The sequence below is a fragment of the Pagrus pagrus genome (assembly GCF_965226575.1).
Source record: "Pagrus pagrus genome assembly, chromosome: 16".
Taxonomy (NCBI): domain Eukaryota; kingdom Metazoa; phylum Chordata; class Actinopteri; order Spariformes; family Sparidae; genus Pagrus; species Pagrus pagrus.
In genome coordinates, this window is record NC_140200.1 from 5,013,771 (window position 1) to 5,038,612 (window position 24,842).

The 24,842-nt window shown below is 42.8% G+C and overlaps 2 protein-coding genes across 9 annotated transcripts in view; one reads left to right on the forward strand and one right to left on the reverse strand.

The window, feature by feature from the left end:
- Positions 1–1,372: 1,372 nt before the first annotated feature.
- On the reverse strand, positions 1,373–12,274 carry fermt1 (FERM domain containing kindlin 1). Of its 2 annotated transcripts, none has more exons than XM_084378463.1 (16): positions 12,128–12,274; positions 9,451–9,605; positions 8,591–8,688; positions 7,842–7,977; positions 7,547–7,681; positions 5,775–5,958; positions 5,587–5,689; positions 5,365–5,472; positions 3,817–3,948; positions 3,595–3,644; positions 3,058–3,182; positions 2,858–2,964; positions 2,525–2,749; positions 2,288–2,412; positions 2,032–2,173; positions 1,373–1,933 (listed from the first exon to the last, which is right to left on the reverse strand). In XM_084378463.1, the coding sequence occupies exons 1-16, from the start codon at positions 12,256–12,258 to the stop codon at positions 1,760–1,762; spliced, it is 2,130 nt and encodes a 709-aa protein (XP_084234589.1). In that variant the 5' UTR covers positions 12,259–12,274; the 3' UTR covers positions 1,373–1,759. The 2 variants fall into 2 exon arrangements, with proteins under 2 accessions (XP_084234589.1, XP_084234590.1); XM_084378464.1 differs by lacking the exon at positions 12,128–12,274 and adding an exon at positions 11,260–11,350.
- plcb1l (phospholipase C beta 1-like) overlaps positions 11,350–24,842 on the forward strand; it is a 173,641-nt gene continuing 160,148 nt past the window's right edge. For 3 of the 7 annotated variants that reach the window (XM_084378452.1, XM_084378454.1, XM_084378456.1), the window contains exons 1-4: positions 11,350–11,440; positions 12,383–12,460; positions 13,632–13,678; positions 16,265–16,407. The gene's annotated coding sequence lies outside the window, so the exon portion shown is untranslated. Of the gene's footprint in view, positions 11,514–12,382; positions 12,471–13,631; positions 13,679–16,264; positions 16,408–24,842 lie in introns of all 7 variants that reach the window. The other 4 variants (XM_084378455.1, XM_084378453.1, XM_084378458.1 and 1 more) reach the window with 4 other exon arrangements.

The window sequence follows — 24,842 nt, forward strand, 5'->3', positions numbered from 1 at the left end:
GCAGATATACCTGCAGCAGAGAGGGGGCGCTAAAACGAGGGAACCAATGAATATATATTAGTCTTATTATTTTATGCATATTTTATAGGCTGCTAGGCTAAAACTGGGAAGTTGAGCTTTCCCTTATTTCATGTATGTGTGTATGAAATGTGCAGAGAGTATTTTCATTCTAGGTTTTATATTATTTGTGTCATTTAAACTCTATTCTCACCATATTTCAGCATGTTTGCACATTTAATATCCCAGGATGACACATAGGCTAGTGTATTACTGTAAAGATCACACAGTCACAATATATCACAAAATATACAAAGTGTTGAAGTTTTTTTATAAATTGAAACAAATCAGTGCCACATTTGATGATGATGACACGTTACTGAGCACTGCATTGTATTCAAACTGGATTTTAGTATGTGTATGTAGTTATAAAAGAATAAATACACTGAGTCAGCCCAGCAACATGAAAGCTGATGCTGCTGCTTTGCATTTCAACACTGTTAAAAGTTAAAAAGGGTGCGAACATGGCAGATGTGTGAGTACGTCAACACGGCCTGGGTGGGTGCATCTCATTTCCCAGCATGGGCCCACAGTCTGGTGTTTTATAACTGCTTTTAAATGGTGTGCCAGCTCCACCTGCCCACCACTAGTGTACAGCAGTGTGGCAGTGAGGCGGCAGAAAGAGCACAAGAAAGCATCCTACACTGCACAAGACTCAGCAGGGTTTGGTCAGATTGAAATAAATGATGCAACCTGGGAGAAATCTGAAGTCACTAGAAGGTCTTGAGTACAGTCAGACAGTAGGTCGTACTGTCTTCAATCTTAGTCTATACTGTAAAAATTAAACTCAGCTTCACTGTCATATTTAGTTGCTGCATTAAGCTTCGTCAAAATAGGGACTGCAGGTTTAATATTTCAAATATCCTGAATTCAGTTCAGAACTCGGGCAAGTTGCAGTTTTATTTTACTGCTATTTAAATATAATTTAAGGGTTATGTACTCCCAATATGGAACAGATGTCAATACATAAAAAAAGACCAGTGCAGAGTAAAAAAATCAGCATCAGAATTGCAGCTGATCTGGAGCAGGTTTCCCAGCACTCAGAAGCTTTCAGTTTTTCCGAAAGCAGGCTGGAAGTCACATCAATCATGGATGAAGTCCTTCATGAATCCAAGACATGTTCAAAGGTGGCTGCATGTGCATACCATACAGTATCTGTCACATAACGAAGCACAGCGTTTCCCTGCCATTAACATGGACATAAAAAAATTCCATGATTTCTGTTATTTGTGAAATTACATTTCATCACCATGAGCAGCAAAACAGATAAATGTAACAAACATTCATCGAAGAAAAAAACGTGCGAAATAAGGTGTGAAATATAAAAAAAACAAACTTTATTGATTTTTTACAAACATTTGTTCTGTTGGAAAAATCTTTTCACCTAAAAAAAAAGCTTAATTCTTACAAATATGTGCTCGTTCCAAGTTTTCAAGAGAAAGGAAACTCTAGACTACATCGACAACATTATTTTCTTAGTGCAGTGTACATTGCTGTAACTGTTTACAGCAGGACATAGATGACAAAAATTATGCTATTGCTGTTGTTTGAGTGAAAAGTAGAAATTTCTCTGACCGTGATACAGCATTACAGTGTTCAGGGTCACCACTGCTACAGTAGGTTTAACGGTGCTTTCACGTTGTAACATGTATGTAAATAAACAACAGATGTCATTTTAAGAAGCACAGACTTATATCTCCGCTCATTCTTGGCCTCCAGTGAGTTTATGGAACAGGTCTTCGTCTAGCGTCTGGTTCTGGTCTTTGGATCTCGTGGAGAGGAAGATGTAACCTCCGATGAACTCGTGGACCACCTTGCAGTCGCAGCTCAAGCAGCAGAAGGCTATTGACACGTTCTGGTCGAACTCTATGGTCACCTGTAATTGCATAACAAGGATTCATGTCTCTGAGGTAATGCTGACTGAGGAGACACCTGAAAAATCATCATCAATACATGGCTCAACCATCACCTCACCTGTCTTATCTCCCAGTTAACGTTCCACTGCTTCATGTTGGCAAACCTCCACGTGGTGACAGGCAGGCCGGTCGCCACGTCCAAACGAATCAGACGGTTGTACGAGATCCCCAGAATCTCGTCCTTCTTACCGCCTTTGAATCTGAAACACAAATAAAAGGACAACCTCCAAAATTACACGTTATAAAATATATTTAAACGTTCAAATATATATCACCAGTTGTATGTGTGTTATACCTCACTATTTGCACCGTACCTGACAATAAAGTAGTTCATACCGAACTCTGGAAGCGACTGCCAGGCCTGGATGAAGCGCATCTTGGCCTCCACTAGGGACAGCCGTGCTATGTTCTGATGGGCCTCCAGGATACGTGCTGTTAGCTTGAAACAGTCACCAGAGGCAGATTTAGCAAACATATTTAGTCATAACAGTGACGTGACTCTGACGGATGTTGGCAAAGTCTAGCATACTGCACGTAGCCCTTAAACAGACCTGTTTGGTCTTGTGCTTCTTGGCGTAGCGTGGGGAAACAAAACATTCAGCGTTCATCTCCATGGCGTCGAGGTCAGGAGCTGCCTGACCAGGAGGGGGCGCCAGGCTCTTCATTTGCAGGAAGGACTGGATGCTCTTCACTTCGGACTTGTAGGAGCTGTAGGCCATCGTCTTGCCTTTGGAGGCCAGGATGCACGCAGCTTTCCACTTGGCGTATTGTGTCTCCTGCAGCAAAGGACATGACAGGACACAGTTACAGTAACATCCCGACACTTGTACAGGGAATTTAAAAAGAGGCGGGATTGATGGGGACCAAGACGTGGGCCTTCTTACGTTGTCACATCGGATGTACACCTCGTTCATCCCGTCAGCGACAGGTAGCAGGAGCTTGATGCCGAACTTCTTGTCCGTCACGTTGACATCGGGGACGACCTCACAACCTGGAGAGGAAGACACAGTGGTGATTTTAACCAAAGAAGTAGACACAACATGTGATCACAGAATGAATCTAGAAGTGCATTTTTGTCACCGACCTCGGAGGTGAAACTGCTCTATGGGTTCTCCGTTGGACGTCTCCTTGTTCTTGTAGTAGGAGATTGTGGTGTCCTTGAAAACAAACCAGTACTCTTTGTACGGCCGCAGTGTTAGTCTCTTCGGCCTGATTAAAGATAAAAAAAAGAGAAAACCATGTCATTGTTTTTTGCCTGAAATGCAGTTCATGACCTTATCTGAATAAAATTAATCTTTCAAAAATAGCACAGGCTACTTATTGAAGGTTTTTCCCTGTAATCAATTTTCAGATGACCTATAGGTCATTATACGACTAAAAGTAACGTGAATACACATAAAAAATCTGTACAGAGAACATATTTCGCCTGTCCCATAAATCACCCTCGAGGCTGCTACAAAATTATCTTGCAAACCATAAAATTAGGCTGATTTAAGGACACTAAACAGGCGAATGATTAAAGGTTTAAAGATCAATATCAGAGACAAATATCTGAGATTTTACTCCAGTTATTAGTGATCCTCATGTGATGAAAACACAGGGTGAATAAAGGTGGGTTTACCTAAACAGACGGAGGGAATCTGCCAGCTCTGGAATGTCTGTAATGTCTTCCTGGGGGCGGGACAAACAACTGTCAATTATCCAGTGTCTTCTCCTGACATCACCATGTTAAGACATGCAATCATCGGAGGCCCACCTTAAAAAACAGGTGTTCTACTGTAACAGACCCGAAAACCCTTCAAATTACGGTTAACATCCACTCCAGTCCAAAAAATATGTTTACCAGAATTCTGTCCGTGAGTCCGCCTTCAAGTGTCACCTCCAAGTTGGACAGGGCGGCCTCTACTTCATCTATTTCGGGCTCGTTGGAGCGGTCCAGTGGCTCGTTCGACACAGTCAGTTTACAAATGTGATACTGGGGGAGGGGTGGGAAAGGAAGCTATTAGTAATTAAAACATCAACGTGACTTTCATTATCGCGATGGTTAAATATCAAGTTGCGCAAGCAACAAGCACGAGTCATTATGAAGTTCTCCGACATGACTTAAGAGGTTATGCAAGGCTGGCGTGAGTCAGAGTGAGGTTTGAGCACAGCCATGTGTGCCAGCCAATGTGTAGGTGAGCACAACACTGATCTGAATCACTGTCCCAACAGTTGCAAAACACAAGCTGAGCGGATCAGACTGAAATTCAGACACAGAGAATGTCACAGCTGAAACTTTCCCACAGATTTCAGGGTAATCATTCGTTCCTTAGAGCAAATCTGTCTGCTGAGGAGCTTTAATTCCTACCAGACTGCTTTTCCTGCTACTCAGTCTCTCTTCCTATTCCTATCTCTCTCTGTCCGTCCCTCCGAGCCTCCCCTTCCAGTTTCCCCATGTCCTCACACGTCCTCGCATTGGATTAAGCCACCAAACCCCCCACTCCCGAATGGATAATATTCTCGGCTCCACAAGACACACATAAACTGTACTTAAAACTAATTTTGGCCACATTAAACAGCCCCTTGGAGGACTGTGGTTGACGGTTGCTAGCCATTTTAAATCTCGATAATATACAATGAGTGCCATGAGTTAGTTTAGTTAAAAAATGCTTGCAAGTGCTAAAAATATAGCTTTTGGCTCAATATCTAACAGCTTTGAATGATGGAGTTTTATTACGCTGAGGATGCTGTTGTTAGCACTTCTCCAGAGATTACCGGTTACATTCATAATGGACTTTTGTAAAGTTATGATTAGGTGATACGGTGGCTTAGAGGTAAGCAGGAAAGTCTCACAGGGTTTTGAAATACCCCGCCTCCTTGGACAGGCTGACTGAGCTGATAAGAGGATATTTTAAAGCCAGTTTTATTCATAGTATATGTTCTGCAGGGGTGGAAGAAATATACACGATGAAAATGCTTCTCTAAAAGTAAAAGTACTGCGTTCAAAATCTTACTAAGATGTTTTTCTGATTAATATTTACGATGCATTAATGTTGCATTTTACTGCTGTAGATGTTGTATGGTTGAGTTAATTTAACTTCTTTATACTGGTGGGTAGTTTAATCTCTTTGTGGTGTAGCTGTACTGGTAGGACCACATACTGTATCTCTAGCCAATGCATTTTTCAGCTAAGCCGTGGGGTTTTAAATAGTTTATTTCAACTAAAAAAGATGAAATGATAATAATTGCCTCCGTTTATATGACTTAAAACCTGGCAATCGAGCTTCTTACCCTGAGCGTGACATCAGAGGATAATGGCCGCCGTATGAATATGGTCTATAGAGCCTTGTGAGTGCCTTTCTACATCTAGAATAATGTGTCTGCTTAGCTGTGATGGCACGTTGTTCACCTGTAACGAAGCAAACATCAGCATCTCCTCCTCAGTGCAGTCTATCTCCTCCAGCAGGATGGACCAGCGCGCTTGTTCATACAGTTGGGTTATTCTGACAGCGTCGTACTGAAACACAGATACAGAGACACACTCGGATTTAATTCAAACCAAAGTCTGCCCTTTATGTTATTTCAGGGCGCTACAGGAAAAAAAGATACCTCACTTTTTTGGGTCTCTTACTTTAGGATTGAGGTCAAAGAAGACATTGTACTTGAAGCGCAGCAGTAGCTTGTCTTCATGCTGGATGTCCTGCTCCATGAGAGAACGAGACGAGTCCAACCACCTGTCAATCATAGCAACAACCGATCAGATGAGCTGTGGGTGGAAATATCGTCCAAATTATTAGGGTCTACATTTTTTTTATCTACCCTGAATTGTTGACTGCTTTGTCAGTTAGTGAGAGCGGCTGGTACATCTTGGCTAACTCAGCGGGCGGCAGGTTTGGCAGGCATTCGGCTAGGGGGTTTTCTCCGAACCAAAGGCTCGTGGCGGACACCGGCATCCCGTTCTCTGGGTCATAGGTGGCCGTCATGGTCTTGCTGTACATTGGGCCTTGTGTGAGGAGAAAGGGAGATAAATTATTGAAATCAGATTTGTCAAAAAGGTAGCGTGGGAGGTGTGAGAGTAAAACAAAAAGAATAAAACCAAAAGAACATTCTCAAAGAAGAATCAACAGAGGAATTAAAAAGTTTGACAGGCTCATAAAAACAAAACAGCACATGGTGAAACTCAAAAGGTAATAACTGGGACGACATTAAAGGCAGAGATAAAAGGTCTTAAATTAGAGTGATTTTTAGGTTGATGTGGGATCCGAACTGGGTACTCAGTGTCAGAGCGAGAGAGTGAGTGTTGGGGACACCTTGAAGAACACGGCAGCATACTGAACTATTCTTTCAGATCTCACTGATGAAAACTGTGGCCTGTCAGATCTCAGCAGCACTCGAATTAAATACGTCTCATTTCTTCTCCTCCTCCAGCAGAGGTAACTCATGGAAATGACGAAGCAATCCCTTCTAGGCTTGGACAATAATCTGAATTTATCAAATTTTTATAAATTTTCTACCTGCCTAGATGAGAAAAGTCCAACCAACCCAATCAGCCCAAGTCCAGAAAACCAGAATCCTTAATTGGCCATAGTGTAATTGCTTAGAACAAACAACATGAGGAAGAAAATGTAAGTAACTGATGTATTAAAAACATGGCATTAATACATTTATCATTACAGTTATTATAATTTACATCATACTGACCCTGTTCACACTTTAAAATATGTACTGGGTAATTGGATCACTAGCGGAGAGTATAAACGACCACATGGTGATACAAAGCCACTGAATAAGCCTGATTTAAGGACACTACACTACTTCTTCACTAAAACCACTTGCCGAGGTGGTCTGGGATGCATTTGACCATACATCTTAAGGTGTCCTGATGCTAATACGTATTCAATGCAGGACGTGGTTTTCTCGTCCATCTTGTATATACTTCAAAAATGACCTCCTGCCAATCTCAACAATTGAAATACCCAGTGCACGTGTTAGTCCTGTTCTTGTCTGGTGACAAATTAGCAGTGAAGTGACGCAGGAGGTAACAAAATATGAACACAAGCAGTCATCCGGACACCTTGTAGATGCATGATAGACACCGCTGTGAACAGATGAGACACATCTGTTCACAGCGGTGTCTATCATGCATCTACAAGGTGTTCTTTTAACTCCTAATGTAGGATGCCACAAACAAAAACAAAAAGTCATGCATCAAATATTGTTCATAAAAGTAAATCAAATTCTATCTATCAAATAAATTAAATATATACTTTAATCCATCAAATTAAACTAACTGATCCTTAATCTTCTTTAAGCTAAATATGAATAAAATTGGACTTTTAACTGCGATTAGACTTCTTACCTTGCAATACCTCTTAGCAAGCACTCCAAACACAAAGTATCAATATTGCACCCAACAAATGTTATTATGGAGGCAGAAATTACAGCACAGCCAAGACGTGATTAATAACACTTCTTTTCATTATGTGACTGTTGGCCTCAATCTTCTGAGAGACGCTGCAGACGGTTTCCAAAACAAAATTAGGTGCTTCTGTGCTGTGAAATTTGATTTTAGCTTGATTGTTTCACCGTACCTGTGCCTCCTGGTCCCCCGCTAAGTAAATCGATGTCCCAGATGTCTTCTTTTGCTGAGTTCTTGTTCCTCTTCTTCTTCTTGGAGGGATCGTCCGGAGGCTTCAGCAGGGACAGTTCCTCCGATCTTCTGATGTCTGATGGAGTGAGCAGGAGACGGTGTGAGGGATCAGGAACAACATGGAAGGAAGGTTCGTTTGAAAGATCAAACGAGGATGTGTCCGTTTAAGACGCACTAAATCGGAACAAAAGCAGGAAGGACAAAAAAGGAACACCGCAAATCAGAAAAGGACTCACTGAGTACTCGACAGATCTCCGACACCGTCTTGAAGACCACGCTGGAGAAGCTGACGGTCATTTTGACGGTTTTCATATTGGGGAGCTGCAGCAGCAGGGGTTTGTGCTGGGGTGTGTAGCGCAGGTCAGCATCAGCCTGCGTGAGACATTAAGAGATAAGTTCACCCAAAGATGAAAATTGCCGCAGTGCCTTTGTTGTTGTGATTAAATCATATGAACCACACCTCTGCTCCTTTCTTAGGTTATTATGTTGATGTGGGTTGTGACTTTTGTAATCTTAGCCAGGCGAGGAGGACTCCTCTGTCTCTTTATGTCAGCTTTATGTACATTTGGTATCACATGATAAATGTAAAAGTGACACACTTGGGTGATGGATACAAAAATAGACAATAAGCTAATTTTTGAGGGGAATCTTCCACATAACATCGCGTGGCTTTCGTCCCCATTTGTCCTGATCTTTTCCAACATGCATTTGGTCGTTATTGCTCTGTTAACTGTAGAATATTTATTACACTTCTATAGTTCTTTGGGCTTGAATTATAGACCCAAACAAAATAAATCAAATGATGGCTCTACCTCTCTTAAGGAGCTGCACACACACACAGAGAATTAAACTGCATTCAAATAGTTTTCGCCTTTGTTGCAATACTTTTCTTGGGACATTTTTGATTGTTTTATAATTATAACCTCCGACAGATGAGCATAATTTTACAAAATTGGATTAAATCACTTTGGCTGCTACATTTTACCTGAATTCCATACTTGTCCAACGTCCAATGGGTCTTGAGCAGCCAGCATTTCCTCTGTTCCCACCACAGGGCATGGTCTGACCAGTCCTGAGGAGCCTCTGCAGACACACAAATCAAGTAAATCATACTACAACCACTATTACTACCATGTTATTGTCCTATCTCAAGTTTAAAGGGTAGCTCTCACTCAAAGTTATGCACACAAACACTTCCTGTACCCACTGTCGTGTGGGTGGCTGAGCGTGATTAAAGTGGGGTTTTTATGAGTCTACCTGACATCATGTTTTGGTGCTGGGCTGGAATCCGTCTGTTGATGACAAGCGACTTAGTCATCCTCACATGTCTCGCACTCTTTGACCCACCTTGCTGAAGTCGCCTTCGCATTATACTAGCTCTTCTGTTTTTATGGGCATCAGTAAGGAGATATCAGATGAGATCCCGGCTGAACTTTGGCCCCTCGGGCTACGCGAGCTGATGCATTGTGACGAAACAATGGCACCGCGGTGTAGAAAAATGCAGGGCAAACAAGGGTGTGGCTTGACTAAAAGACCTGTTGTGATGGCAGGGGGAGGTTGAGGCACCGTAGTTACAACAAAATGGAACGGATGTGCTTTCAACCAGGTAAACAAACCACAGAGGAGTATTTAATTGGTAGAGGAAGAGAAAAGTAGCTGCAATGTGCAGAAGCAACTGAAATCTGTATTTTCTTATGGTTCCCTGTAGTTATAAACTCCTTCAAAGGGGTCACTACACGGGGTCGCCCCCCCCGAGACATTCTGAGGTTTAGTGCCTTGCCCAAGGGTACCGCAATGAGCTGCTACACGCTGTAAATGCGATTCAGACAGTTCTGAGAAACTTACTGATCTTCTCCACCATCTTAAGCATGAGGCCTCCGATGTGCAAGTCCCCCTTCACCCTCAGCTTGAATTTCATGGACTCATCTAAATGTTTTTGGTCCACATGCACCGATAGCTCCCACGACGTTTCTCCATACTCTGCGGCTGTGATCATGGCCCTGTAAGAAAGAGACAAGAGGGGGAGACGGTGCACAGATTACGGACAGGATGCTCCAAAAATCGGCCATCGCAGAGGCAGAGACCTACTGCTATCTCTAATAAATGACATAATGGGGGGGGGGGAATTTCACTAAAATATATTGTTGCTCTCTTTTGTTTGGAAGATTAGGAAACATCTGGGATGATAAGATGAGTCAGGGCGGGTTAAGTGTTTCTCAACATCCTGTGGGAACATCCAAATTATCTCGGCTGGTAGTTAACAAACAAGGATCTCTCAGTGTTTATGTTCTAAGCGGTTCCAATGATAGAGAAGGTTTTCACACCGCGTCTTTTTCTGCAGCAACTCTGCAACGATACCGCAGCCCCTGAAGTATTCCTCTCAGCCTATACATTTTTAAACAAGATACCAGCGAACACACAGACTGGCAGATGTACCGGCTGGTAAAAAAGAGACGCGACTGCAGTCGTAACACAGCTTTGTGGAAAGGCGCAGATATGGTGGAGGGTTGCTGCGATTTTAATTATGAAAAAAGAGGGAATGGATGAAAGACATCAGGCAGGTAAGAAGAGCGGAGGAGGAGCAGGGAGGGGTACAGCTGAGGAATGTGTGACGAGCAGGGACACGACTCTGCTGCAGGAGAGACCACGCAAAACAACAATCTCCACACACACACTGCACCGGGCTTCCTTCACTCGCATCCCACCTCTGAAAATGTGCTGCAAACAAAGAGACGCAAACATACACAAGCAACACACACGCACTTGTCTAGACCGGGGCGATCAACAGAGATGTTTCATTTGTCCTGGGCAGCCCAGTGGAAGTGTACACTGTGTGAAACCGTGTTGCCGCAAGGCTCGGTTTAATGAACACACTCTGCTTTCATTGTGCTGCTCCCCTCCCTGAGCAGCTGTAGGGTACGGTTAAAAAGTTTGAGCTTGCATATCTGCTGGCTTGTTGAGATGTGTTTTTTTTTTTAAGAGAGAGATATGAATTCACTCCAACACTGTTACACAAAAATGTGATGGAAGGAGTGATGATGTGATTTGGGGTGGATCACAATGAAATAGGGGATATATTAAGATTTAGATTAAAGAGCTGTCATATTTAAGTTCCTTAAAAAGTGGACAATGTGAATTGTATTTGGGGATTTTCATTTCTAGACGTACAGATGAGCGTGTTGATTTATAATTTCCAGTGTATTTATCACTGGAGCAACTAGCAACTTAATGAAAAACACATCTACACACATAAGAGACAATGTCTAACAGCACTATTCATCTGTTCTTATTTATAGAGTCATTCTGATTAACAAAAAAGAGACATAATGACAGTGATCCCTGTGACAACACTACAGTATCAGGCCTTTGGTTGGAGCCATTACCACCACTGTAAAGCTGTATTATTAGGAGAATACAGTACAGTGTCAGTCCCAGCTTTGGAGAACAGTAACAGCACAATAAAGCTAAAACAAATCAAACATTAACTGAGTTGCTGGGCCTGCAATGTTCACTGTACAGCCACACAACAAGTCCCAACTGGACTCTCCTCATGATGTAAGTACAGAAGTCTGATTTACTCAAACCCATCCGGCTGCTAATGACCCGTGAAACCAACGGTAACGTCAAAGTAAAGATATCTGAAGCCAGCCTTACCTTCGTTCAACGTTGTCCGTAGGTTAGCTATTCCTAGAAATTTCTTGTGGAGAGGAATGAACCCGGAATGAGACTCCTTCGGGAGTAAAACACGCCCAGTGACTTCAGACAGGTGTGGAGGAGGTGGGACCGTTAGAGGAAGTGGGCACGCGACCCTCCACTGCGATGCTACCAGGCTAATGTGAGTTTTGTCACAACAACCTCGCATTAGTTTCGATGTTTGTGTCTTTAATCAATCAAATGTCACAGAGCTGGTAAGTTGAAGTGAAATGTATTCAAGTGACGACGTTACAGCTGTCAGAGAAAACCTGTAGTAGCCTCACGAGTACCCCAAAATTAAGCTAAGATAGCATAAGATAATGTTTATGCTATCTTAGCTTAATTTTGCGTAGTGTTGGACCGTTATGCTAACTTAATGTAACATAGCAGCTAGCTAATGTAACTTGGGAGGTATTAATTACCATTTTATATATGTATATAATTATGTATATAACAAAATACTATATATTTAGTTATATGTGACTAAATAGTAATTCATGCCTCCCAAGTTACATTAGCTAGCTGCTATGTTACATTAAGTTATCATAACCTTACAACACTTGTAGTGTTAGCATAAGCTAATGTTTAGTGAAGGATCCAGAGTTTTTGTTTTTAATTGACCCATAGTAACGAACAATAAATAATTAAACAAGCAGAAATAAACACAAGATGGCTCTGTATGCCAAAACACACAGTTACAATCCTTCAGATTAACTTCAGATACTTTCAAAGGAGCTATAGTTACTTTGAAAATAGCATATCAGGGTTGTTACTCCATTTTAAGTGGATGTAAAAAGACTGGCCTGCAACATGATGAATAATGGTTTACCTCAGATGAATCAGCCCACCTTCTTGGTTGCCCACGTCTTTCCCAATGAGTAAATCAAGATGTGTCATCCCTCTTGTGTTTGTCTTTTTCACAATATGATATTGCCAGTTTATGAACCTACAATAAAGCATCAGTAAACTTGATGCGAGCATTTTAATTGTTTGTACAGATGGTGTTCCTACGGACAAGCAGCCAGCCACTCTGAAGTATAGCCAGTGTTGTATCTTTTAACATGTAGGTGTCTTTCTTCTGCAGCTTGTGCACGACGTGGACTTCTCTTCTGTCACCACTTGGTCATGGGGTGAGCCCATGTGTGAAGCCTGCCACCCCCTGGTTTGTATCTGTAAGATCATACAGTGTCTTGTTGCCTTGGCTGGTACTTGAGCAAAATACATAGTACGACTAGATGTCAACAGCCTCATGTATTTAAATGGAAAACATCAATGAGATTTCATGATGCAGACAGAAGGTAAAGACGAAGTTACATTTTTAAGATAACTTTCTGTTTTTGAAATAAATTAAATCCTCCACACTGTGAGAGATATTAACTTCTGCACACTTTCACCTTTGAGTTTACTAAAAATGCAGTGTATTGGTCATAGACTTTTGTCAGGCATCAAGTGCCTAAATTACATGAATTGCTTTCTTTCACATGATTTAATTTTACGACGCACATCTCCACCGGGTGCGCATTAGCTCACACTCAATTTAATCTCCAATTTGTTTAAAAAGGAAAAATGGAGAGCGGAAAGGAGGTTTTACTCTTTGAAACGTCCATGATATTATGGCTGCCCCCTCTCAGTCAAACAGTCCAAAAGTCTGTTATTTAAGTCTTGGTAGACGAATACATTTTTATTTGATTAGTCATTTTAAGGTCCTTTAATGGGCAATAAGCTATTAGTTATTAGTCATACTGGAAGTGGAAAATGATGTCATATCTCAGGCATCACAGTAATATTCACTAATACTTTATTCTTTGTTCTGTTTGTGTTTAAGAGATCCCTCTGCATGATTGCAATGATCTGCAGAGATACATTATTAAACAATTTGGTGCACTTTTCAGTTAGATCAACCAATTGATATGTAAAGGGGATCCTCGGACTGTTGGTGAACATTTTACACTCGAAGAGCCCTGTTGCTGCCACATAGTGGCGCCATTAGACCATACTGCAGCTGAAGGATAGAGAAACCAATGCTTTTTGAACCAGTTTTGAGAGAAAGGTGCTTCATGTCTTTGGCATAGAAACGGGCCACTGTTTGCTGTAACTCTGTAGTTCTTTACATGTGTGTTTGGCATGGCACTGAACCATAAAGGGGCTGTGATGGACAAATGGAAGCAGGCAGGAGCTGGAAACTAAAGCTTACGCAATATAAAAATACCCCTTAGAAGAACATGGTGATAACATCTCAGCGGATGTCTGGAGTGGTGTCTTCTTTTTGGATTGGATGATGTCACACTTTATTGATTAAGTGGGAAACTTGTGTCTTTATTTGTCCCATTCAGGGAAGCCAGATGGCAGAGTCAGCTGCAGAAGAACAGCCCTAGAATCGGTAAGGAGACTCAGCTGGGCTCTCCAGTTGAAGGACAGTTTCTTTGATCACTCGATCATTTTGACCACACCCTTCAGATTAAGTGTAATAAACATGCCTGTGAGCCTGTTGAAGCCCTCTGTTTGCAGCTGAGTGTTTAGCGCTGGCACATGAGGTCGTCTTGAGTCCTTGTGTAAGAGAGGAAATGTAAATTCCATGACAAAAACAAACAAATAAACCCTGGCCCTCATAAACTGTGTCATTGGTGGACAGAGACATGGAAAATAACATCATCTGGACCTGTCAGGCCTGGATGGAGTACAGACAAAGTAACACCATGTCCATGTCATGACACCTGTGGTTCTAATGGCAACATAGTAAACACAGTCCAAGCTAAAGGAAGGGACAAATATCATCATAGCTGCACTGCAGTGCCTGGGAGAATGATAAAATGTAGTCTTTGAGGAGTGATGAGGAGAGAGAAGGAAAAATTTTGGACTGTGGTTTTAGACACAATAAATTACATCGACTGCCTGAAGCGGGTCTGAACCTACTTGGAAGCGGGTGGGAAACAACATCTGTAGAAGCCTTCGCCGGCTTTCTGTATTTATGGAAAGAGAAACCTCCTGGTGACCTGGGAACACGCTTACCCAATTAGCAGCCTCGCCGACGGATCAAATGGAAGTGAAAACATTCACTGCCGTGACGGAGACGCATCACAATGCCCCATTCATGCTGCCGAGCCCCATGCTTTTGGGGTGAAGTGGTGTGTTTCGAGGGATGTAGGGGGAGTACTGAATGCAACAAGAAACTAACTTACCTCACCGTCTTCTTTGACGTGTCGATGGAGGCCTCATTCATGACTTAATACGGCTTCGGAGGTAAACACTGTTCAAAGGTGTTGTTTTCATAAGGTTACCGACCACTGCTCACCTCGGCCTTCCACATCCCCTTCACCTCAGCCCCTACATCCCCTCGGACGCTCCCACCTCTGCAACCCCACGAAACCTCGGCTGTTATCCTGTCGAACTTGGACTGAGGGGGTCAGGAGGCCTGAGAAACAGCAGTGGAAGCTCTGGGGAACAAAAGCTACTCTGCCTTATGACCTGTCAAGTGTTACGGCTCTTTGAGGTTATGCTTCAACAAATGATTATTTTCATTATGGATTAATCTGCAGATCAGTTTCAAGATGAATCGATTAATCATGTAGTCTGAACAATGTCAAAACATTTTGAAAACATACTTTCTCACTTTCACAGAGCCTGATGTGATCCAGCCAACAGTCCCAAACCCAAAGAATCTCATTTACTATCGTAGAAGACAAAAAAAGAAAAAGCAGCAAATCCTTGTGTTTCTTATTTTCTTTTCTGAAGAGAACAGATTTATTCTTAGGCCACTGACCTCCATAGCTGCCATGAAATTCCTCACCAGTTCAGATAGAAAAATAAAAGTCAAGAAAGGACAACCTGCACCTGGCAGGTTATTTGTTTTACAAATGTCAGTATAACATGAAATTCTGCTGTGATGACAGCCAAGTAACCCAGGTGTGATGGTCAGAAGAGGATGTATGACTTAGAGGAAAGTGATTGACTAAATACAGGCTGTATGTGTTGATAACAGTGCCCGTATTTCTCTGAATATTACTAACCTTTCCTCAGATAGACTGTGCAGTCCTTGCACTGCAGCGAAGGCTCAGTATAAAGACTCTTTTATTTCTAAAATTAATTGTTTATTTATATGGGTGGAGCCATTGGTGCTTCAGTAAATGGCGTCTTACGTCCTCGCTTGTGGATGTTTCCATTGAAGCTTATAAAAATGCTACCAAGCCAGGGCTGATGCAATAAAAGTTCTCAATACAAAAACTGAAGTTTTCACAAAATGATGAAGTTAAAACATGCAACAAAGTTCATGCATTTTCAATTAGCTTTAAACTTTCCACACAACACAGCCAAGACTGATATTCCCTTTTTTTTCTGTTCACCTCTGCCTGCATGGAAACATCTGATAGAAATAAAACTTTTCATGGTGTCAGGTCAGATAGCCGTAAATACAGGTTGTCAGCGCAGTGTGACCCTCACATCTAGAGGAGAGGCTGCTCTGAACTGCGGTTTGGAACAGGATATCACATGTTTAAATATTGCACTTCTTTCTGAAAAGTGGCTACTGTAAAACAACTTCCATTGCAGAGTATCGCTTTACCTGTCACCGGCAGTATTTCATCCCTTCGCTACCCAGAGACATAAAAGATATAGATGAACACAGCCATATGGATAGATGGTGATCATTCACCTCAGGCAGATACCCTGCTAGTTTAAAATTGAAAGGAAGAAAAGAAGCCTGATGAGTTCACTGTCCTTTTTGTTGGCAGAAGTTGTAATGAAATGCTGTCTCTCAAGTCGAACTGTCTTCAGCTTTCCTTGTCAGTTTTAACAGGTGTGCATGAACGTTTGAAGCAGCTGCCATTTTTTGTTCCTGTGTGAATATCAACGTGTTGAACAAATCCATATGCAATGCTGTGACTTTTATGAGTTTTGTCAGAGCACACAGAGACACAGTGGGAACACTGCCCATATTTTGTTCAAGATACAACACCGTTTTCTCTCGCAGGTCCTGTATGCAGAGAATGTCGGGTCTGGATGTGGCCACATGTAGGTGTTTAGACGCCATCTAGCCACGTCCTGTGCTGCAGAGCAACGTGGAAGAAACAACCCTTGACAGTGGCCTTGAAGTTGCCGTGACTAATCTCACAGGTACAGCGTAGGAGGAAGCGGGGCGTTGTGTTCCTTTCCTCCCCACATCAATTTGCCAACTGGTTGTGAATGGGTGCCATTTTGAAACATGCAAATGTGGGTAGCCTCTGCCTGTATCAGCTGATGCAGGTCAGTGTTGTTTTTGGCTGGGCCTTAAAGGCCCGAGGGGAGAAAGACGTACTGAGAGTTAGAAAAGGTCGCATAAACTCTAGCGGGATTACTTTACCAACACTTTCCATGGCTGAGATCCTGTGAATGGATCCATTGTGGGGTGGGTCTCTGCTCGCGGAAAGCAAACCCTGTCAGGATCCAGTTCATTAGCACCTAGTTTACTGTTTGAAGTTAGTTATTTATCCGGTGTCTAAAGGGGAACCCCGTTCAGACATATGCATGTGTGTCTGTGTGTATCCATGCGCAGGCATGTAATGTGTACTTGTACAAACGTACAGTACTCATAGGATCTACAGGGGGTTTCCAGAGCAAATTGCTCAAGAGCAAATAAAACTTTCCATGGCGCAATAAAATGTATGGAGAACGAACAGGAGGGACATTGGTGCCGCTCTGAAGGTGGGAAACAACCTTGAGAATTTGTTGAAAAAATATATACATAAGAGTTTGATATATATATGTTCTGACAGCCACTGACCTTGACTCTAAATAAAAAACAGCATCACAAGCATAGGAGGTTAGAAATGTTAAACAAAGTACAACTATATGACATTGTTATATTTTTCGAAAGTCACGCTTTTCTGAGAAATGATCAATGAGATTAGATTACATAATTGTAGCTTTTGAATATGAGATGGAATTGGTGTTAGTAAACAGTGCTTGAAACGCTGTTTACTTGTGGAATAACACCGAAGCAGCAGTGGTCCGTCCTCCTCTGAGTTATTCTACTGTATTTCAAACTATCAAGTTTGCCTGTGTGTGTTTTCTTTTTTCTTTTGTGATGTGTTTGTTCTTTGGAAGGCGTCCCTGGGCCTCTGGTCAGACAAAAGTGCCGCGTTGAGCAAAACCTCCACTCCACTTTTATGGTCTGTGTGGGCCGTCCTATTTGTACATGCTTAGAGCAAATTAGACCAGCAGCTGCGCATGGCCGTCCCATTCCATGTTGGCTTTTCATGATAAAAATATGCTTCGGTAAACCTCGCAGCTTGGATCCAGAAATACGCAGCCCGCTTCTTCTGGCACCGACACCTCTCCCTATTTACAATCAGCGCTTCCCTTTTCCGGCATGAAAAGAGAAAGACATAAAGAGACGGAGAGACAGAATAGAGGGGTGGGAGTAAATGAGAGGGGTGGAGAGAGAAAAAGAGAGGGAGGGGGTGCAGAAAAAAAAAGAGAGGGACCACCTATGCAGATGTTTTCCACATGTAGAAGGAAAACAAGCTGCAGCAAGATGAGTATGAGGAGAGGGAAGAGAGAAGGCTGCACCTGTTGTGGGGTGATGATCTGGCCACGGGTGACATCAGCCCTCGTAACGTGTCATGCTGCTTGAGTCATTAACCAACTACAAGCCAGTGAAGGCTCTTTGTACTGATTTCAGAATGATATGCTCTCGATGTAGTTTGAAATTTAAAGAAAAAAACAAAACATTGACAGTATATTTTTAATGTAGAGTGATTAAAGATCTTAGATTGTAAGCTACAAAATAAGTTTAGCCTGTTTTGGTGTGATTAAGAGTAGTACACTGAATTGAGATCACCTCTGTGTAACTGGACAGGACATTTACCGACATGAGGTGCACTTTACTTTTTTAATATTTAAATCAATATTACACACCTGCCCGCTTTCCACTGATCAGTCAAGTCTCCCTTTATGTCTCGGGACAGTTGGGAAAAGCGGTGGGTAAATATAATTTCAGACAGTGTGACAGGAATAAGGAATAGTCCCCGCTCGGAATTGAGTTCTTAGGCTAATCATCCATGATTACGGCCTTCGAAGCCAAAACACACTCAATGTGAAAGAGGTTGTTTTCATCTGCATGCTACAGCAGCACGGCCGGCTGACAGAGTTACCTATTCTCCCGAGGGCTCTCACTCTCCTTCTGCCTCTATTGGACCGGGCCCGCAGCAGGTCTCGTGGCCCTTGGGGACTGTCCTGGGAGACCTGGACAACATTGGCAGCATGCAGCTTAGAGGTGTCATTTCGCCGTGGTAAGCTATGGACAAAAGCATCTCTTGTTGTCGCAAGCTGTATGTGGTGCTGCTTTCCCAGCCCTGTGGAAAGGAAAGGACAGCCAATGACCAATGCCAAACAAACCTGCTCCAGCTCACCTGTGCAGTGAATGTGGAACTGAGTGACCCAGATCTGGATGGAAACCATTGCAAATATTTCCCAGCAAGGTCTGTGGAAGAAGCATTTAGCAGGGCCTCTCAGCAGGGAATTTAACTAACTGTAAATGACTCTGACTCCCTCCAGTTTGTCATCTGTTCCTGAGAAGTAGTAAACAGTCGGTTTGCCATCAAACCATCAGTGCATACCTCAACGCAATGCAAGGTGTGGATTGAAGTGTAATGAAAATTCAAAGCCTGCCGCAATTTTGTGTTTATCTCACCGCCCGCTGAAGAATTTATTGCACGACAGAGTAAATAATGAGGATGACAATGTGATAAGAAGCAGAGTTGTTGTTGATGAGCAGTGAATCTGTTTATTGCCTTGTCTGTGCAGTGCTGCTGGCAAGTCAAACCTCTTTAGCCCAAAACTACAGCTCAGTTTAGAAGCGTAAGCCATGCTGCAAATATTTGGCTTGGCCACAGAAATTGAATTATATTGGCACAGAAAGCCTAGAAATAAAAAACAGCAACCTTGGGAACAATTATGCAGAGTGAAACGTGGTTAAACCAAGTGCTACTGGTTTTCTTTTCCATCCAAGAGGGAAAAAAAGGAAAAGTCTAAGCAAAGTTTATCTCCCTTAATAAATATGTTGAAGCATATATCCTGGCAACGGAAGTAGAAGCTATAGCTCATTTTTGTAGTGTTGTATAGCTTCTTGGTGTTACATGCAGCCTTAAAAAATGAGCATATCTTCCAGCGAGTCCATTCAAGTGAACCCAAGGCTGTGGTGACTTGATGGTCCATTTCAACCACAGATAAAAAACCCAATAACAAACAGCGTTTAATAGAGGTTTTGTCTGTTTTCTCAGAACATGTCATGCTCTGACAGTACAATAAATAGAATTTGAGATAAACAGCAATTATGTCTGCGTCCGCAATGAAATGATTAGAGGATGATTTATGCATCTGCTTAGGTTGTCATTTCATTTCTCTACTCACATTTATTGTACTGCGATAAAAGAGAGGCCAGCAGTATCACAGGATATGGTTGATAACACAGATTACATTGCTATTACTCTATGTAATGGAATCATTCATTATAGTTGCACATTACTGCAATCTTGCATGTGGCAACTTTGTCGCGGCTCCGTAATGTTTTGCGCTGTTGAGTGTCCAATTTGATTAAATCGTCACCACCTCTAACAACCAACTGGCAAACAAGTAACTTCTTCTTTAGTTGGAGAACCTCAGTCTGGACAGGATGCACAGACTGAGTTGGAGAAATAAAGGATACACAACCATACAAATCAAACGTTGATGATAATATTATACTAACACTGTATGAGAAAATACTATAAACTCATTGTTGACTAGTTAGAATATAATAAACAGTATGTTTCTATGATGAACTTAAATACGGTAGCTGGTGAATCTCCAAATACTAAAGGATAAATGCTAAACCCTTGTACAGAGATTTTAGGAGTAGTATTGTTTATTATTAGTGTTATTCAGCTTGTTTCCCCACTTTTTCAGACCCTTGCTTTTGTATTTTCCAATAACAATCTCGTCTGTAAACAACTGTTTGAGTCTGCCAACTCTACTTGTAATGCTGTCCAAATAGAGACCTGAATTTTTCTTCAATATTATCTAACGATGGATTACCTGAAATTGAAACGTCTAGAGTTAGATGTTTTTGGAAGGCTGATCTGCTGGCATTGAATTTAAGAATAATCCCAAGGACTGCTAAAGCATTGAGTGTTTCATTTGGATCACATTATGAATCCTTGAGCTCCACTCCCCCCTAACCACAGAAAATGGGGTTATTGGTTTTTATGATGGCCTCATCAGTCGGGCATTGACTGGGTCTTCGCTCATTAGCCATTGAAGCCCCACCTGCAGAACACAAGAAACACAAACTCCATTGCTCTCATTGACACAAACACTAATGCGGCTAGCCAGCTAACTAGCTAACCATCATGCAAACCTTTAAGCCAGCTTTGTTTGCTCACAGCTGAGGCTCAAAAGAAAGGCAGGACCGGTGCAGAAAAGGGCCAGCTTTGACAATTTTCACACAAAGGGAGCACTGTTGGCTAACAGTGAGCGGCCTGTTTCTGGGAGGTTTGCACTGTTCCTGGGGCCCATTTCATGGAACAGTTAGCAAGGCCAAAGGCAACCCATGGACTGGAGTGATAGTTAAGGCCTTCGGGGCCAAACCTGGGTCTGGCCCTCTGGCTCTACCCTCTATCCCCCACCCAGTTCAGAGGCTTTAACAAAGCCGACTGGGGACGCTGGGTGCTGCAGGTGTCCGCTCATAAAGACCCACATCACATGGGCTGGTGGGCTGACTGACTGAGTTGGCATGTTTGGGTTATTTTTTTCCTCCTCACAGGTGTTGGGAAAATCAAGACAATAATGAAGGGACACACACTCAGTAAAGACTAGTTTATTAGTTGTAAAAATTATTTTGTATTTTAATTTTTCACTTTGTTTGATTAAGCAGTCAGTGCTGTAGCATTCAGTCAGGTCAATTATGTTGATGTTTTTGTGATACTATTACATGTCACAGATCTGTGTTGATTTATTAAGAATATAGTCAGCATCAGTGGTCTTGAGTGTCAAGGAAGGTGCGGTTGACTTATTCACGTTAGAGCAACAGTCCAGGCAATTATTAATTACCATTAAAAACCACCCCTCAGCTTAAACTGCTTGTACTTTCCATCCCTTGGAACTGGGCTTTGGCCAGATCATTAATTCCTTACTACCGCCCCTTCACATTGTCATTCTTTGACTGGATACTTCCTCCAGCTGCAAGGGCAATTGCAACAGCTATCGAAATGAACAGTCTCTGCCTTAGTTTGATTTAGCCTTAATGGGACGGACAGCCCAGAAATATGGCTTGCGTGGTGAGAAGGGGAAAGAGGAAGAAAGCATGCGAGTAAAGACGAGAGAGAGATTAATATCCAGGCTTCTCTCCTCCTGACCACAGAGTGGGCATAAAGAGCCCGGCGCCTCATTGATGTCAACCCTAGCTGTGCCTGTCCTGTAGTTTTCAGTTTGGTTTGGACAGAACAGGCGGCCTGGCCTACAGGGGTTGGGAGGACAGGGCCCAGGGTTTCCCACATCACTCAAGGGCCTCTGATAGGCGGTCACACAGGCTGGTAATGACAGGGGGAGAGATTTAGTATTAAAGTCTCCTCTGCTGCCTCCTCTGCTCCTGTCTGACGTCAGGCTGTTAAATACGGGGATGAGAGCATGGCATGGTGTATGGGGAAGGGAGTTAGACCTGTCTTAAGTATATGGCTTTGTGTGAGAGAAGCCTGGCTGGCTTCCCTTGGATTGTTGCTAAGGACACAAGCTGTATACAGCACAGGGGGAATTTAGGATCATAGTCAATCATTTAAGGGATTTGCATCTGCCATAAATATGAATTCAGTCAAGGTAAATGGCGATAAGATTGAAGGCGGAGGGAGTTCCATATACCAACATAGTGACTCATTCTAAGTGGTTTGTAATTCACTGGGTGGACTCTGGGTTAGCAATACAATAATGCCGGCCAAGACTACCAGTAAAATTATTCTTTGTAGTCCTGAGTTGTTCGGAAGTCCTGGCTCGCCATTTTTTCATATTTTTAACCACTATCCACATACAACACTGAGGGTTTTTCCCTGGTTATTTGTAGAGCATTTGAGTTCATGACTAATTAACTTGGAAAGGCAACTAGATGCCTGGATACTGTTTTGAAAATGTCATGTACTCACAAGTAAAAGACCTCATTGTCTTTGCCAGTTTGCAAGTCAACCGTACAACCAATACCCAAAGCAGCGCAGCAACATTAAAGCAGCCGATTGCTGCACCTGCATCCACAGATCATCACACCATTGTGGCATTTAAAGAAAAGGCCTCAGTCAAACACGCCCCCTGACCTTCTCCAGCTAACATAAACTAATTAGGCTGGCTCTGAAAGGAATGGCCCGCCATTGGATTAATCAGCCTCCACAGATCTGGACCATGCAATTCTCCTCCGGCCAGCTCTCCCCACTAGAACCTCATTATCTCACGTTTTCAAAGGAGCGCCATGGCGAATAGCAGAAGGGACTGAAGGGATGGAGAAATGGAGGAGGTGGCGGTGCAGGAAGGGGCTTCCCCAGTTCCTCTCTTCTCACATCGGACTCAGAAAGGAAATGTCAAGCGTGAAGCTCTGAGAGTGGTCAGTACCGCTCAGTCCAGCAGGCAGCACAGAGGGGGCCTTTGTCCACCATCACTTAGCACCAATTACAGCCCGTCAAAATAGTTTTTCTGCTGTGGGGCGACGTGTTAATGGGCCCGGAGTTGGGTGTGAGGAGCGACCTTGTCCACACACACCAACCAGGGGTCAGGGGTTAATAGGGCCCCTCTGATGTGGCGGATGAGATTTCTGCAACCTTTAGCTGGCGAGGGAATGCCGGGACAAAGCCTGTAGAATGTGATACAATTAGGCGGACAGCTACCCATCTTGAATGGAGTTGGTCCGTATGAAGTGGGGATGGCTGCATTAGCCAGGAGCAGATGGGCAGCCGGACGCTAGCCAAACAGGTGCCGCGGAAGGTCAAAACCCCTCCCAAATGTGAAAGAGGGCCCAGGTGAGGACACAAACGCCAGCCAAACTCAGGGCTTTATTTGCAGCAATTAAAAATCCTGTTGAACAAATGACTCCTCTGGACACAATGAAGGTCTCTTTGTACTTGTGAAAAGGTCAGAGACCATCCAGTCTTCTGAAGCATTTCCCATCTCAATCCTGAACCCATGGAGCTGAAGCTTGGCTTAAACAGAGAACAGGGCCAATAAGCCCCAGACCGCCCTCAGCCAAACTTGGAAGCTGTCTACTCTCCCATATGAGAAAGTGTACTTGGCACAATTGTCGTCTGACCTATAGTGTGTTTCCTGAGTAATCAGTGATTATCTGATATAAGATGAAAAAATGTCCTGGCAAAATTAAACGTTCATAACATTGAATAGTGCTACGTGTGCCTCGTCTGGGCATGTGAGCACAAAGCCAGGCCTCCGTTTACACCATAAGTGTGGGAACAGAACAAATGCCAAACTACCCATGGGCCCTTCGAAGGCCCACAACACTCTGCCAGAGAGAGCTGGAGTTTTTCAAAAAAATACCCTACACCACACTGAGCAAATCCAACCACATGCAAGCCTGTGGGAACTTGCGGATGACATCTATCCGCATATAAATATTCTCAAAATACTTTCTGGACTTTCTGGTGTGCAGATCATTCCCCCCGAACCAATCCTCTTGGAAATAGTAGTGGTGATCTGGACCCCAGCTTCATCTACTTAATGTTGAAATAAAGGAGGTGATTGAACTCAGCCTCCAAATTGGATTTGTTTAATCTGCATCAAGTTTGAACATCCTGTGTAAACACAAGCGTGTGCAGATGCCGGAAACGCCACGGCTGGAAACGTAAATGCCCGTGGTTGACTTTGGCAGAGACTCAGAAGAGCAGAAGGGGGAATGGGGGCCTGAACAGAGGCTGGAGAACTTCCATTGTTACTAGAGGGTCAAAGGCTACTTCTTCAAGTGAAATGGTATAGATTAATTAAGGGTGACACGGTGACGAGGTTTAAATAGAATTATTATCATTTTGAATCATTAAAGATAAGCAAAATTCCTCAAATTGTTGTTGTTATTGTTATTACATAAAGTATATCTAAAGTTCTAGGTCTTATTAGACTCTGGAACATTATCTGAAACTTCTCCCCATAACCTTTACAAGAAATTCTACTTTGGCAAATGATGTGGAAGCAAAATCGAATAAACACAAACATAATTAAGAGTTCATGTGTTCCAGTCAAACAACCCTTTGGTTAGACTCTCATTTCCTTAATAGCTTGCAGCCGTATTTCACCCCGCTTTAAGTCACAAATCATTGGCAACCAACGTTGTTTCTTTTGCCTTGTTTTCTCTTGGAGATAAGTGAGAATATGACTTTGCCTTGATAGGATTTATTTCCCTTACAGCAAAGGCAGCACCCCTTCAAGCCCAACTCATTAGGGAGTGTGTTTTGGGGAAGGGGGGAGGAGAAGTGAAGGTCACGAGAGGTTAATTCCAATCGCAATGCCTCCTTGAAGCAGCATGACAGCATGTCTCCTCTGCTCACAGATTGGAT

Coding starts and splice junctions, on each gene's coding strand:
- fermt1 (XM_084378463.1), bottom strand. CDS start 12,258: ATGCTTTATTGTAGGTTCATAAACTGGCAATATCATATTGTGAAAAAG. Junction 9,606..12,127: donor GGTGGGCTGATTCATCTGAG/GTAAACCATTAT, acceptor TCTTTCTTACAG/GGCCATGATCACAGCCGCAG. Junction 5,690..5,774: donor AAAGCAGTCAACAATTCAGG/GTAGATAAAAAA, acceptor TATGATTGACAG/GTGGTTGGACTCGTCTCGTT.